A 17,336-nucleotide genomic window follows, 5' to 3' on the forward strand; every position below is an offset into this window, starting at 1 on the left:
TTTTGGTGAGGATGGTAAGTAACAGGAACTCTTATACACTGCTGATGGGCTGTTAATTGGCACACCCACTTTGAAAAACTGGTTTTATCTACTCCTCAAGTTCACATGTAGGTGGTGGTTATGTTTTATGATCTCTCCGTAAGTATGTGATATTTAACAGTAAAAAAAAGTAAACTTAAGGGTAAAAAAAGAAAACAGTAACAAAGATTCCCAAAGATGAGCAACAGAAGAGGAGACTCCAGAAAGTAAATTCTACCTCAGGGAACAAATAGAGCAGAAAGTAGATTTATTATTTGCTCTAAACAGAATTCCAAGGTCTAAGAATAAAATCCTGAAACACTAGAAATCTCCCATTACTTTCCACACTTGCATGATAAGGGGTACTCAAACCAATACGAATACTTATTTGCATCTTTGAAGAGGAAGTCCACTGCAGGAGGCATTCTGCTACGAAAGAACAGAGTGGGGGTCTCAAGTGCAGGTAAAATTCAGTCCAAAGAGCAGAGCAAGCCAATTAATGAGTGCCGCTCTTAGCGTTTTGGGTAATCAGTCTCAAAAGAAGCATTCCAGCTGCTCCATAATTTAAGTGTACCACTATTTGCAAGAGGGCAGAGCAAAGCAAAAGAAATGGACAAAGCACCTCCTAAAGTCTAGTACTAAAGCCCAAAACTCACTTATTTTATCATAGAAATAAATGATTGATGTGAGAACATTAGCTAAGGTGATGACATTTAGCATCTGAAGATGCTCTCTGACTGACCTAAATATATATATTCTTTTTTTTTAAATTTTATCTATTTATTTTATTTATTTTTGGCCGCGTTGGGTCTGAGTTGCCACACGCAGGATCTTCGTTGAGGCATGTGGGATCTTTCATTGCAGTGTGTGGTCTCTTCATTGTGGTACACGGGCTTCTCTCTAGTTGTGGCTCACAGGCTCCAGAGCGCGTGGTCTCTGTAGTTGTGGCACACGGGCTTCGTTTCCCCGCGGCATGTGGGATCTTAGTTCCCTGACCAGGGATTGAACCCACGTCCCCTGCATTGTAAGGCGGATTCTTTACCAATGGACCACCAGGGAACTCCCTGACCTAAATAAATGCCAAAAAAGAAACACCATGTACAGTATTAAAAAGAACAGTATTTATTTACATTCCATTTACTTTCAAAAGGATGAGGAAGCTGGGGAAAATATATTGATACTTATAAAGGAAGTAGTCTCATTTTACTTAACCCATTTGTGTTTTTCATGAAACAACAAAGATTTGACTTAGAATCACAGGGCTAATGAGACCAAAAGAATTTATCCAGTTCAATTTTCCATCTTTAGCCAAGACTGAAATTATACCACTGCAGGCAGATGAAAATCTACTTCATTTACAAGTAAACACCAACTAATACATACATCATAAAAGAACTAGCTTTCATAAAATCTGTCATAGCACCCAACAGATCTGCAATAAAAGACACAGCCATTGTAATAAAGAACATTAAGAATCTTTGTGCAACAGTGAAAAACAATTTATACAGCAGAAATCACAATTGGCTATTAGGTCAATAGCATCACAGTAACAGTACTCAGTGTCGTTCTTATTCAAACATATACACTATTTTTCAGTCTTGGTTATCACAAAGACATCAGTAACTAGGATGTACACACAAATATTTTATAAACACCATAGGAAACAACAAATAAAAAAATGAAAATACCCTTACATTTTGTAACAAATTAAAAACGTTAACTTTACCACTATATATTTGTCTCATTATTTTTAATTGGTTTGTACACTTTAAAAACAGCATTGAGTTTTATAAAAATACTGATAATGGCTCAACATTTTTTGAAGTCAGGAAATCTTTATAATTCAGTAGTCTGTGGTTTATGTGCTTCTTTCTTCCACCACCATAGTCCTCTAACCATCTATTTACTCAAAAGCAACAGCAACAACAGAGGTCTTTAACAGCTATCCAAGTATTACATCCGAAAACTTCTAGTTCTTTGAAATGGTTGGAAGGGGTTTTTTAGTGTCCACATCAGCAGCTGTGGTTTTGCTTTAGGTTTTTCAGGAAACAGAAGTGCTTCACTTTCTGGTGTAGGAAATCGTTCTTGGTAGACTTCAGGATAGGACTTTTGAAACTAAAAATAAAAAAAAAAGGATCCAAGAAGTGTCAAAAAAACAAATGAAAGTCAATAAAATTGGGCACTGTAATTATTGTTTGTTTGTTTGTTTTTGTTTTTGTTTTTTTTTGGCGGTACGCGGGCCTCTCCCGTTGTGGAGCACAGACTCTGGACACGCAGGCTCATCGGCCATGGCTCACAGGCCCAGCCACTCCGCAGCACATGGGATATTCCCTGACCGGGGCACGAACCCGTGTCCCCTGCATCAGCAGGCGGACTTTCAACCACTGCGCCACCAGGGAAGCCCTGGGCACTGTAATTTTAAAATAAGTTTCTGATGCAATACTTCCCTATTTTTGTTTTGTTTTAATGTTTACTGCTTTCCATCAGAAAAGAAAATAAGAAGAAAACAGATCACAAGTTCACTTCAACACAAATCCATTTCTTTTTGTTAAATCATTGGATTGCACTTTCAATAGATCGGATTCATCTTTAATTTGATCTAATCTTCCAAAAAACTCACTTTAGTCATACTTCTTTAAATTTCTCCCCTGCCAACTATAAACACACTTCCCTTCTAAAATATTCACAAGTAATTCTGACTTATGTTCTACACAGTCAAAGAAAATCTGGGCCCAACAACATTTCCCCATCTCCCTGCTTCTCCAGCTTAGCTCCACCTGCTTCTACCCAAATGGAAGAGAAAACATGCTGGTATACATTACTTTACAAAAAGCTTACAGAGAAGCAATATGTTTTTCCTTTGATCGTCACCACTGAACTCTTCTCCAAAATTACTCTGAGAAGAACAGGATGGGAATCTAGAACCTTTGTGCTTTGTGTATAATCTTAGGTGGTGTGATCAGAAATCAAGCTATGGAGGATTCAGTCTTTAAAAATAAACACCATTCACTTGCTCTTGAATCAATACTTTAAAAATGATCAAGGTAGGACCTGTGTGGAAGGGGAGAGGCAGCACCTCTAAAGGAAGGCATCTGGAGCGTGGATCTCCAGAGTTCAGAGCCGCGTGGGTGACAGGGTCTTGGTGCTCTGGTCGGGTATCAGGCCTGAGCCTCTGAGGTAGAAGAGCCAAGTTCAGGACATTGGTCCACCAGAGACCTCCCAGCCCCACATAATATCAAATGGCCAAAGCTCTCCCAGAGATCTCCATCTCAATGTTAAGACTCAACTCCACTCAATGACCAGCAAGCTACAGTGCTGGACACCCTATTCCAAACAACTAGCAAGACAGGAACACAACCCCACTCATTAGCAGAGATGCTGCCTAAAATCATAATAAGGTCACAGACACTGCAAAACAACAACCGGACACAGTCCTGTCCACCAGAAAAACAAGATTCAGCCTCATCCACCAGAATACAGGCACCAGTCCCCTCCACCAGGAAGCCTATACAACCCACTGAACCAACCTTACCCAATGAGAGCAGACACCAAAAACAATGGGAACTAAGAACATGCAGCCTGCAAAAAGGAGACCCCAAACATAGTAAGTTAACAAAATGAGAAGACAGAGAAATACACAGATGCTCCAGATGAAGGAGCAAGGTAAAAACCCACCAGACTAAACAAATGAAGAGGAAATAGGCAGTCTACCTGAAAAAGAATTCAGCGTAATGAGAGTAAAGATGATCCAGAATCTAGGAAATATAATGGAGAAAATACAAGAAACGTTTAACAAGGACCTAGAAGAACTAAAGAGCAAACAAACAATGATGAACAACACAATAAATAAAATTTAAAATTCTCTAGAAGGAATCAATAGCAGAATAACTGAGGCAGAAGAACAGATAAGTGACCTGGAAGATAAAATAGTGGAAATAACTACTGCAGAGCAGAATAAAGACAAAAGAATGAGGGGCTTCCCTGGTGGCGCAGTGGTTGAGAATCCGCTTGCCAATGCAGGGACGTGGGTTCGAGCCCTGGTCTGGGAAGATCCCACATGCCACAGAGCATCTGGGCCCGTGAGCCACAATTACTGAGCCTGCGCATCTGGAGTCTGTGCTCCGCAACAACGGAGGCTGCGATAGTGAGAGGCCCATGCACCGCGATGAAGAGTGGCCCCCGCTTGCCGCAACTGGAGAAAGCCCTCGCACAGAAACGAAGGCCCAACACAGCCATAAATAATAAATAAATAAATAAATAAATAAAAAAGACGACGCCACCAACCAGCCCGATTAGGAAACTTTCCTCCTGTTGTCCCTGCTCAGCACTACTACCTATGCTAAATCCAATCTATTTAAAAGAAAAAAAGAAAAAAAGAAAAAAGAATGAAAAGAATTGAGGACAGTCTCAGAGACCCCTGGGACAACATTAAACACAACAACATTTGAATTATAGGGGTCCCAGAAGAAGAAGAGAAAAAAAAAAAGGACTGAGAAAATATTTGAAGAGATAATAGTTGAAAACTATCCTAATACGGGAAAGGAAATAATAAAGTCCAGGAATCGCAGAGAGTACCATAAAGGATAAATCCAAGGAGAAGCATGCCAAGACACATATTAATCAAACTATCAAAAATTAAATACAAAGAAAACATATCAAAAGCAGCAAGGGAAAAGCAACAATTAACATACAAGGGAATCCCAATAAGGTTAACAGCTGATCTTTCAGCAGAAACTCTGCAAGCCAGAAGGGAGTGGCAGGACATATTTAAAGTGATGAAAGGGAAAAACCTACAACCAAGATTACTCTACTCAGCAAGGATCTCATTCAGATTCGACGGAGAAATTAAAACCTTTACAGACTGGCCAAAGCTAAGAGAATTCAGCACCACCAAGCCAGCTTTACAACAAATGCTAAAGGAACTTCTCTAGGCAGGAAACACAAGAAAAGGAAAAGACCTACGATAACAAACCCAAAACAATTAAGAAAATGGTAATAGGAACATACATACTGATAATTACCTTAAATGTAAATGGATTAAATGCTCCCACCAAAAGACATAGATTGGCTGAATGGATACAAAAACAAGACCCATATATAGGCTGTCTACAAGAGATCCACTTCAGACCTAGGGACACATACAGACTGAAAGTGAGGGGATGGAAAAAGATATTCCATGCAATTGGAAATCAGAAGAAAGCTGGAGTAGTAATTCTCATATCAGACAAAACAGATTTTAAAATAAAGACTATTAGAAGAGACAAAGAAGGACACTACATAATGATCAAGGGATCGATCCAAGAAGAAGATATAACAATTGTAAATATTTATGCACCCAACATAGGAGCACCTCAATATATAAGGCAAATGCTAACAGCCATATAAGGGGAAATCGACAGTAACACATTCATAGTAGGGGACTTTAACACCCCACTTTCACCAATGGACAGATCATCCAAAATGAAAATAAATAAGGAAACACAAGCTTTAAATGATACATTAAACAAGATGGACTCAATTGATATTTATAGGACATTCCATCCAAAAACAACAGAATACACTTTCTTCTAAGATATACAGATTGCCAACAAACACATGAAAGGATGCTCAACGTCACTGATCATTAGAGAACCGCAAATCAAATTACAATGAGTATCACCTCACACCAGTCAGAATGGCTATCATCCAAAAATCTACAAACAATAAATGCTGGAGAGGGTGTGGAGAAAATGCAACCCTCTTTCTTGCATTGTTGGTAGGAATGTAAATTGACACAGCCACTATGGAGAGCAGTATGGAGGTTCCTTAAAAAACTGAAAATAAAACTACCATATGACCCAGCAATCCCACTACTGGGCATATACCCTGAGAAAACCATAGTTCAAAAAGAGTCATGTACCACAATGTTCACTGCATCTCTATTTACAACTTCCAGGACATGGACGCAACCTAAGTGTCCATCGACAGATGAATGGATAAAGAAGATGTGGCACATATATACAATGGAATATCACTCAGCCATAAAAAGAAAGGAAATTGAGTTATCTGTAGTGAAGTGGGTGGACCCAGACTCTGTCATACAGAGTGGTAACTCAGAAAGAGAAAAACAAATACCGTATGCCAATACATACACATGGAATCTAAAAAAAAAAAAAAAAAAGGTTCTGAAGAACCTAGAGGCGACAGGAATAAAGGCGCAGATGTAGAGAATGGACCTGAGGACATGGGGAGGGGGAAGGGTAAGCTGGGACGAAGTGAGAGAGTAGCATGGACTTATATATACTACCAAATGTAAAATGGATAGCTAGTGGGAAGCAGCCGCATAGCACAGGGAGATCAGCTCGGTGCTTTGTGACCACCTAGAGGGGTGGGATTGGGAGGGTGGGAGGGAGACGCAAGAGGGAGGGGATATGGGGATATATGTATATGTATACCTGATTCACTTTGTCATACAGCAGAAACCAACACACCATTGTAAAGCAATTACACTCCAATAAAGATGTTACAAAAAAAAAGATGTTAAAAACAATTTTAAAAAAAGAAAGAAAGTTGGGGAGTGTGTTGAATAAAAGAGACTTATGAGACAAAAACAAAAACAAAAGCAAACAAAAAAAAAAGATCAAGGTATGTATACCTGAAACTAACACAACATTGTAAATCAATTACACTTCAAGTTTTAAAAAAGATCAAGTTAAACCTATGCTGAGTTGAAAACTCTTCTCTGAAACCCTAAGCTGTGTTGTTTAACAAGAACTAAAAACTTTTAGTGATGCCCGCAGCAAGAAACCAATTTGATAGGGGCTATGTAAAACCAAAGACTCTTAAATTCTGGACATTTTACACTTGTGAATTCAGTCTGATTTGCCTTTCAAAAAAATCCAAAGAAACTGTTCTCATTTGACAGCCTCTCTGAATTTAAAGTAATTGCTCCACTAACTCACATCATACCACATATCAAAACCAAGGACAAATATTAGAGAATAGCTTCATAAATGAAGAGCTCAATAATGGTGAAAGATTTACATTGGAGAATAAAGACCTGGAAAACTGACCATATTTGTGTAAATTAATATATGAAATAAACAATTTACTTTCAAAACTGCTCTGTCTCAGAAGATGAGATTCGTATGAAACCTATTAAAATAGAGAATAAAAAGGAAACAAAACAACATAAGAACGGTAGGGAGAAGAAATGACTTATGAAGAATATCCTTTTTACCTGCTTCAATTTTTTCTTCTTTTCTTTACTGGAGAGTTTGGCATCTGTGATGACTTCCTCCAACAATGCTGCCAGAGGTTCCTGAGAGCCATATACTCTTTGGTATTCAAATTCCTCTGGGCTAATTTGACGGCAAAATGATGGAGCAGACAAAGTGATATCCATATCAGCTCCTGGGTATTTTATCTGGGGCAAAGGGATTATTAGTGAAAGCGCATTTTCAAATAAATTTCAAGAATTAATTCAGACCGTAGATCTCCTAGTAGGAATGATATGACATTCAATTTGACTGGGAAAAACTATAATGAAAAGTAAAAGGTGTTTCCATAACTTCAAAAAAAAAATCACGTAAAGCCACAGTGTAGCATATAAGTTTTTGCCTTTTTAAACCCCAAAGCCATTTTCATAAACAAAAAACCTTGTGCTCTCTTCTAATAAGATCTGAAATTTACACACAAACTGAACATATTGCCTAGAATGATTCCAAACACACATGATGAACTATGTAGGTTCTTCCCACATCTGGAGAGTCTGTTCCTCCCTCCCTTGGGCACTGACAAAAGTACAAGTTTAGCTCAGCTGCTGTGTAGAGGGAAGTACTGCACCCATCTCCAAACATGTTCACAGCATGAAACTAGTGAAAACAAATGTGCAGACACTACAGGGCAAAAGGCAGAAGGTTGAAATAAGAGGGAAAAAGGTACCAAGATCTATAAATAAAAGCATCCATTAAAAATACTTAATTTCATCCAAATCAAAACTACAATGAGATTCAGCTCACACCAGTCAGAATGGCCATCATCAAAAAAATCCACAAACAATAAATGCTGGAGAGGGTGTGGAAAGAAGGGAACCCTCCTACACTCTTGGTGGGAATGTCAATTAGTACAGCCACCTTCACAGCATGAAGGTTCCTCAAAAAACTAAAAATAGAGCTACCACATGACCACGCAATCCCACTCCTGGGCATATATCCGGAGAAAAACATGGTCTGACAGGATACATGCACACCAATGTTCATTGCAGTACTGTTTACAATAGGCAAGACATAGAAACAACCTAAATGCCCATCGACAGAGGAATGGATAAAGAAGATATGGTACATATATACAATGAAGTATTAATCAGCCATTAAAAAGAATGAAATAATGCCATCTGCAGCAACATGGTTGGACCTAGAGATTGTCATACGGAGTGAAGTAAGTCAGACAGAGAAAGAAATATCATATGATATGGCTTATATGTGCAATCTAAAAAGAAATGATACAAATGAACTTATTTACAAAACAGAAACAGACTCACAGACTTAAAGAATGAGCTTATGGTTACCAAGGGGCAAGTGTGGGGGGAAGGGATAGTTAGGGAGTTTGGGATTCATGTATACACACAGCCATAGTTAAAATGGATGACCAACAAGGACCCCACTGTACAGCACAGGGAACTCTGCTCAATGTTATGTGCAGCCTGGATGGGAGGGAAGTTTGGGGGAGAATGGATACATGCATATGTATGGCTGAGTCGCTTTGCTGTGTACCTGAAAACTGTCACAACATTGTTAATTGCTATATTCCAATATAAATTAAAAAGTTAAAAAAAATTTTTCAGAGTCCAAGAGGTTCATCTCCTCAAAAATATAGCACCTACTGTTCTTCTGCACTGGATAAAATTACTACCATTATATTCATGTCTTTGGTTTAAGACTTTTTTTCCCCAGAAGCCACAGTTAAAAATAAATGTGTTAAAAGAATACAGAAGCGGAACCAAGATGGCGGAGTAGAAGGACGTGCTCTCACTCCCTCTTCTGAGGACACCAGGATCACAACTAGCTGCTGGACAATCAACGACAGGAAGACACTGGAACTCACCAAAAAAGATACCCCACATCCAAAGACAAAGGAGAAGCCACAATGAGACGGTAGGAGGGGCGCAATCACAGTAAAATCAAATCCCATAACTGCTGGGTGGGTGAATCACAGACTGGAGAACACTTACGACACAGAAGTCCACCCAATGGAGTGAAGGTTCTGAGCCCCACATCAGGCTTCCCAACCTGGGGGTCCGGAAACGGGAGGAGGAACTGCTAGAGAATCAGACTTTGAAGCCTAGTGGGATTTGATTGCAGGCCTTCGACAGGACTGGGAGAAATAGAGACTCCACTCTCGGAGGACGCACACAAAGTAGTGTGTGCATCGCAACCCAGGGGAAGGAGCAGTAACCCCAGGGGAGACTGAACCAGACCTACCTGCTAGTGTTGGAGGGTCTCCTGCAGAGGTGGGGGTGGCTGTGGCTCACCGTGGGGACAAGGACACTGGCAGCAGAAGTTCTGGGACATGCTCCTTGGCGTGAGCCCTCCCAGAGTCTGCCATTAGCCCCACCAAAGAGCTGGGGAAGGCTCCAGTGTTGGTTTCCTCAGGCCAAACAACCAACAGGGAGGTAACCCAGCACCACCCATCAGCAGTCAAGCAGATTAAAGTTTTACTGAGCTCTGCCCACCAGAGCAACACCCAGCTCTACCCACCACCAGTCCCGCCTATCAGGAAACTTGCACAAGCCTCTTAGATAGGCTCATCCACCAGAGGGCAGACAGAAGCAAGAAGAACTACAATCCTGCAGCCTGTGGGACAAAAACCACGTTCACAGAAAGATGGACAAGATGAAAAGTCAGAGGACTATGTACCAGGTGAAGGGACAAGATAAAACCCCAGAAAAACAACTAAATAAAGTGGAGATAGGCAACCTTCCAGAAAAAGAATTCAGAATAATGATAGGGAAGATGGATCCAAGACCTCGGAAAAACAATGGAGGCAAAGAACAAGAAGATGCAAGAAATGTTTAAAAAAGACCTAGAAGAATTAAAGAACAAACAGAGATGAACAATACAGTAACTGAAATGAAAACTACACTAGAAGGAATCAATAGCAGAATAACTGAGGCAGAAGAACGGATAAGTGACCTGGAAGACAGAATGGTGGAATTCACTGCCACAGAACACAATTAAAAAAAGAGAATGAAAATAAATGAAGAGAGCCTAAGAGACCTCTGGGACAACATCAAACGCAACAACATTCACATTATAGGGGTCCCAGAAGGAGAAGAGAGAGAGAAAGGACCAGAGAAAATATTTGAAGAGATTATAGTCGAAAGCTTCCCTAGCATGGGAAAGGAAAGAGCCACCCAAGTCCAGGAAGTGCAGAGAGTCCCATACAGGATAAACCCAAGGAGAAACACAGTGAGACACATAGTAATCAAACTGGCAAAACCTAAAGACAAAGAAAAATTATTGAAAGCAGCAAGGGAAAAGTGACAAATAACATACAAGGGAACTCCCATAAGATTCACAGCTGATTTCTCAGCAGAAACTCTACAAGCCAGAAGGGAGTGGGATGATATCCTTTAAGTGATGAAAGGGAAGAACCTACAACCAAGATTACTCTATCCTGCAAGGATCTCATTCAGATTCGATGGAGAAATCAAAAGCTTTACAGACAAGCAAAAGCTAAGAGAATTCAGCACCAACAAACCAGCTCTACAACAAATCCAAAAGGAACTTCTCTAAGTCGGAAACACAAGAGAAGAAAAGAACCTACAAGAACAAACCCAAAACAATTAAGAAAATAGTAAGAGGAACATATGTATCGATAATTACCTTAAACGTGAATGGATTTAGTGCTCCAACCAAGAGACACAGGCTTGCTGAATGGATACAAAAACAAGACCCATACATATGCTGCCTACAAGAGACCCACTTCAGTCCTAGGGACACATACAGACTGAAAGTGAAGGGATGGAAAAAGATATTCCATGCAAATGGAAATCACAAGAAAGCTGGAGTAGCAATACTCGTATCAGATAAAATAGACTTTAAAATAAAGAATGTTACAAGAGACAAGGAAGGACACAACATAATGATCAAGGGATCAATCCAAGAAGAAGACATAACAATTATGAATATATATGCACCCAACATAGGAGCACCTCAATACATAAAGCAACTGCTAACAGCTCTAACAGAAGAAATTGACAGTAACACAATAATAGTGGGGAACTTTAACACCTCACTTACACCAATGGACAGATCATCCAAAATGAAAATAAATAAGGAAACAGAAGCTTTAAATGATACAACAGACCAGATAGATTTAATTGATATTTATAGGACATTCCATCCAAAACCAGCAGATTACACTTTCTCCTCAAATGCGCAAGGAACATTCTCCAGGATAGATCACATCTTGGGTCACAAACCAAGCCTCAGTAAATTTAAGAAAACTGAAATCATATCAATCATCTTTTCTGAACACAACACTATGAGATTAGAAATGAATTACAGGGGAAAAAACGTATAAAACACAAACACATGGAGGCTAAACAATACGTTACTAAATAACCAAAAGATCACTGAAGAAATCAAAGAGGAAATCAAAAACTACCTACAGACAAATGACAATGAAAACACGACAATTCAAAACCTATGGGATGCAGCAAAAGCAGTTCTAAGAGGGAAGTTTATAGCTATACAAGCCTACCTCAAGAAACAAGAAAAATCTCAAATAAACAATCTAACCTTACACCTAAAGGACTAGATAAAGAAGAACAAACAAAACCCAAAGTTAGCAGAAGGAAAGAAATCATAAAGATCAGAGCAGAAATAAATGAAATAGAAATAAAGAAAACAATAGTGAAGATCAATAAAACTAAAAGTTGGTTCTTTGAGGAGATAAACAAAATTGATAAACCATTAGCCAGACTCATCAAGAAAAACAGGGAGAGGACTCAAATCAATAAAATTAGAAATGAAAAAGGAGAAGTTACAACAGACACCACAGAAATACAAAGCATCCTAAGAGACTACGACAAGCAACTCTATGCCAATAAAATGGACAACCTGGAAGAAATGGACAAATTCTTAGAAACGTATAACCTTCCAAGACTGAAACAGGAAGAAAGAGAAAATATGAACAGACCAATCACAAGTAATGAAATTGAAACTGTAATTAAAAATCTTCCAACAAACAAAACTCCAAGACCACATGGCTTCACAGGTGAATTCTATCAAACATTTAGAGAAGAGACAACACCCACCCTTCTCAAACTCTTCCAAAAAATTGCAGAGGAAGGAACACTCCCAAACTCATTCTCAAGGCCACCATCACCCTGATACCAAAACCAGACAAAGATACTACAAAAAAAGAAAATTACAGACCAATATCACTCATGATTATAGATGCAAAAATCCTCAACAAAATACTAGTAAACAGAATCCAACAACACATTAAAAGGATTATACACCATGATCAAGTGGGATTTATCCCAGGGATGCAAGTGTTCTTCAATATATGCAAATCAATCAGTGTGATACACCATATTAACAAATTGAAGAAAAAACCATATGATCATCTCAATAGATGTAGAAAAAGCTTTTGACAAAATTCAACACCGATTTATGATAAAAACTCTCCATAAAGTGGGCATAGAGGGAACCTACCTCAACAAAATAAAGGCAATATACGACAAACCCACAGCCAACATCATTCTCAATGGTGAAAAACTGAAAGCATTTCCTCTAAGATCAGGAACAAGGCAAGGATGTCCACTCTGCACCACTATTATTCAACATACTTTTGGAAGTCCTAGCAACAGCAATCAGAGAAGAAAAAGAAATAAAAGGAATACAAATTGGAAAAAAAGAAGAAAAACCATCACTGTTTGCAGATGACATGATACTCTACATAGAGAATCCTAAAGATTCCACCAGAAAACTACTAGAGCTAATCAATGAATTGGGTAAAGTTGCAGGATACAAAATTAATGCACAGAAATCTCTTGCATTCCTATAGACTAATGATGAAAATTTGAAAGAGAAATTAAGGAAACACTCCCATTTCCCACTGCAAGAAAATGAATAATATACCTAGGAATAAAACTACTTAGGGAGACAAAAGACCTGTATGCAGAAAACTATAAAACACTGATGAAAGAAATTAAAGATGATACAAACAGATGGAGAGATATAACATGTTCTTGGATTGGAAGAATCAATATTGTGAAAATGACTATACTACCCAAAGCAATCTACAGATTCAATGCAATCCCTATCAAATTACCAATGGCATTTTTTACAGAACTAGAACAAAAAAAACTTAAAATTTGTAAGGAGACACAAAAGACCCCGAATAGCCAAAGCAGTCTTGAGGGAAAAAAATGGAGCTGGAGGAATCAGACTCCCTGACTTCAGACTATACTACAAAGCTACAGTAATCAAGACAATATGGTACTGGCACAAAAACAGAAACATAGATCAATGGAACAAGATAGAAAGCCCAGAGATAAACCCAGGCACCTATGGTCACCTAATCTATGACAAAGGAGGCAAGGATATACAATGGACAAAAGACAGTCTCTTCAATAAGTGGTGCTGGGAAAACTGGACAGCTACATATAAAAGAATGAAATTAGAACACTCCCTAACACCATACACAAAAATAAAGTCAAAATGGATTCGAGTCCTAAATTTAAGACCGGACACTATAAAACTCTTAGAGGAAAACATAGGAAGAACACTCTTTGACATAAATCACAGCAAGATCTTTTTTTATCCACCTCCTAGAGTAATGGAAATAAAAACAGAAATAAACAAATGGGACCTAATGAAACTTCAAAGCTTTTGCACAGCAAAGGAAACCATAAACAAGACACAATGACAACCCTCAGAATGGGAGAAACTATTTGCAAACAAATCAACGGACAGAGGATTAATCTCCAAAATATATAAACAGTTCATGCAGCTCAATATTTAAAAAAATCCAAAAATGGGCAGAAGACCTAAATAGACATTTCTCCAAAGAAAACATACAGATGGCCAAGAAGCACATGAAAAGCTGCTCAACATCACTAATTATTAGAGAAATGCAAATCAAAACTACAATGAGGTATCACCTCACACCAGTTAGAATGGGCATCATCAGAAAATCTACAAACAACAAAAGCTGGAGAGGGTGTGGAGAAAAGGGAACCCTCTTGCACTGTTGGTGGGAATGTAAATTGACAGCCACTATGGAGAACAGTATGGGGGTTCCTTAAAAAACTAAAAATAGAATTACCATATGATCCAGCAATCCCACGACTGGGCATATACCCTGAGAAAACCATAATTCAAAGAGACACATGCACCCCAATGTACACTGCAGCACTATTTACAACAGCCAGGTCATGGAAGCAACCTAAATGCCCATCGACAGACGAATGGATAAAGAAGTTGTGGTACATGTATACAATGGAGTATTACTCAGCCATAAAAAGGAACGAAATGGGGTCATTTGTTGAGATGTGGATGGATCTAGAGACTGTCATACAGAGTGAAGTAAGTCAAAAAGAGAAAAACAAATATCATATATTAACGCATGTATGTGGCACCTAGAAAAATGGTACAGATGAACCTGTTTGCAGGGCAGAAGTTGAGACACAGATGCAGAGAACAAATGTATGGACACCAAGGGGGTAAAGCGGTGGGGGGTGGGGGTGGGGTGTGATGAACTGGGCGATTGGGATTGACATGTATATACTGATGTGTATAAAATGGATGACTAATAAGAACCTGCTGTATAAAAAAATAAATAAAATTCAAAAAAAATTTTTTTTAATAAATAAATAATTGTGTTGCCAGGAAGGGTTATTCCATGAAGAACATTCCATGCCTCAGCATCAGTTTACCAGGTAATTTAGGGACAACCCAAGAGAAACAGACCAGAACCATAAGGAAAGGAGTACACACACAACACTTAATTTGTATTTGAACCAAGAATTCTGGAAAAAGTAGAAAAGGACCAGAAGAAAAAGGTGAGGCCCAGGTAAAATGTGACCGCCAAAGCCTAGGACATGAGAAAAACACAAGATATCTATGAGTAAAGGGTATAAGAGGAAGAAGAGGGTTACAGACACGGTCAACAGAAGGTTGGTGTCAAAAACAACGCTGACCTCACTGTTTATCTATCCCAGGGTCAGCCCTGAAAGTGCTCCAAAACAAATCACCAGAACAGTCCAAGTAACACTTCATTTTCAGAAAGGTACCACCCTAAATGTGTTATGACGGAGTGGCTGAGTACCCTGTGCAAGAGAAGAGAGATCTATAGGCTTTGAGCACTAAAACAAACAATTGTTTGGCAATTCTAATGAGCGTGTACTTCTAAGAGAGAAAATGTAACTGGACAATTGCGTAGTTACTGATTTTATTCAGGGCCATCACAGCCCCCCTTCACAGGTCATGCTACTCTGCGGTTAAGTTAATCATCACTCAGCCATCTGATCTTCAGCTGACAGTGAAAGGCTCACAGGGTTACGTTCCTGCAATACAAGCCTGTGCCATGTGAATACACAAGCCCAGCAAGGATGCAAAGCAACGGAGTCACTGCTATCACTTTTCTTTACAGAAATTCAGTGAAAGTATTTCTTTTCATTTTTATGGTTTTTTTTTTTTAAGTTTGGCTCATAAAATATCAAGGGGAGGTGGGAGATTAAAACAACAGTAATTTGTTTTTTTCACCCATTTAAATGGCAAAGGTATGTATGTTACCCAAAGTAGGCAAGGGTGTAAAGAAATGAACACTTTCTTATACCAACAATGGGAATGCAACTTGGAACAATCACTCTAAATGGAAATTTGACAATATGCAATCAATGTTTAACACACATTCATGGTCTTTGACCGTGAAATGCCACTCCTAGGAATTTATTCTTAGAAAGTAATCACAGATCGACGAAAAAAAAATCTAACTATAAAAATATTTACTGTTATAATGATTGTAAAATGGAAAAAAAATGGAAACAATATAAATATCAACCAAAGAAAATCATTTAAATAAATTATGGTATATTCATATCATGGAATATTATGTTACCAATCATAATGATATTGTGGAATATATAACAATAATGTTGATAATAATAACAGCAGCAGTACCAAATGAGGTACTTACTATGTGATAAACATTATTCTAAGCACTTTACATGTCTTAAGCCTTTCAATTCCCAAAATAGCCTTAGGAGGTAGCTATCAACTATTGTTATCGCATTTTACTGATGAAAAAAAGAGATGTTGGGGCAGATGCTAAAGCAGAGAGTCGTTATACAACATGCCAAGGTCACATGGCTAATAAAGGGCACATCAGAAATTCAAACACCATTTAGTCTGTGCTCCCGGCCATCCTGGGTCAATCAAGAATATTTAATGATGTGGAAACTTCTTCTTGTTGTATTGTTAAGAGAAAGTAAGTTATAAAAGAGGAACAAAGGAGGGAAAGAAGGAAGGAAGGGAGGGAGAGGGGGAAATAGAAAAGACTCTTAACACTGAACATTTAGAGTTATTCTGATATTTTTTAGTGTGTTTTCTCTATTTTCCAAATTCCTTCAATAGGAAAATTTTTTATTTTAATTTTTAAACTGCACACTGAAAACAGATGGTTATTTACTTTAATGATACTTTGGGAGGTAGCAGCTCACTGGTCCTTAATTGTGGAGCCTCAAAACATGCTTAAGGGGAAAGAGGGCCAGTCATTCAGAAGGAGACAAGCAGACCTGCCTGCCTTTACCCAACGTTTCTGCTCCTGCAGGCTGACATACAAACCCCTCTGGGGGGCCCACGTGATAGTAATACATTACATTTCTTTTGCATCATTTTAATATAATGACTGCAACGACAAAAACAATAAATACCTTTCAAAAAGTATCTGCCATATGACAATTTGTGCCACACGTTTTACAATGTAGTGTCTACTCTTTACAACAACTTCATCGAGTAGGTATTGACCATTTCAACACTTGCAGAAACTAAAATCCAGAGGGCTTAAGGGACTTGCCCAAAGCCACATAACCAGGCAAGTGGGGAGCCAGGAGTTTGGCCCAGGTCCTTATGGCTCTGAAGCCGGGTTCTTCTACCATACCATGCTTTACAGTGAGGCAGTATAGCATAGTAGTTAAGAGCACTGATTCTGGAAAACGATTTTATCAGTTTGAATCCTAGCTCTGTGACCCTGGACAAATTACTTACGCTCTCTGTGCCTCAGCTTTCTCATTCAAAAAATAGTACCTAGGTGGCAGGGCTATT

At 38.6% G+C, this 17,336-nt stretch overlaps 1 protein-coding gene across 2 annotated transcripts in view; it reads right to left on the reverse strand.

The window, feature by feature from the left end:
* Positions 1–1,183: 1,183 nt before the first annotated feature.
* The window catches only part of DEPDC1B (DEP domain containing 1B), a 102,294-nt gene continuing 86,141 nt past the window's right edge, over positions 1,184–17,336 (reverse strand). The window contains exons 10-11 of one of the 2 annotated variants that reach the window (XM_079918202.1): positions 7,238–7,423; positions 1,184–2,133 (exon numbers count right to left, since the gene is read on the reverse strand). In XM_079918202.1, coding sequence (XP_079774328.1) covers positions 1,972–2,133; positions 7,238–7,423 — 348 coding nt within the window. In that variant the 3' untranslated portion in view covers positions 1,184–1,971. The remainder of the gene's footprint in view (positions 2,134–7,237; positions 7,424–17,336) is intronic. The other variant, XM_079918203.1, reaches the window with a different exon arrangement.

This window comes from Stenella coeruleoalba (assembly GCF_951394435.1).
Source record: "Stenella coeruleoalba genome assembly, chromosome: 3".
In the NCBI taxonomy this organism is placed as follows: domain Eukaryota; kingdom Metazoa; phylum Chordata; class Mammalia; order Artiodactyla; family Delphinidae; genus Stenella; species Stenella coeruleoalba.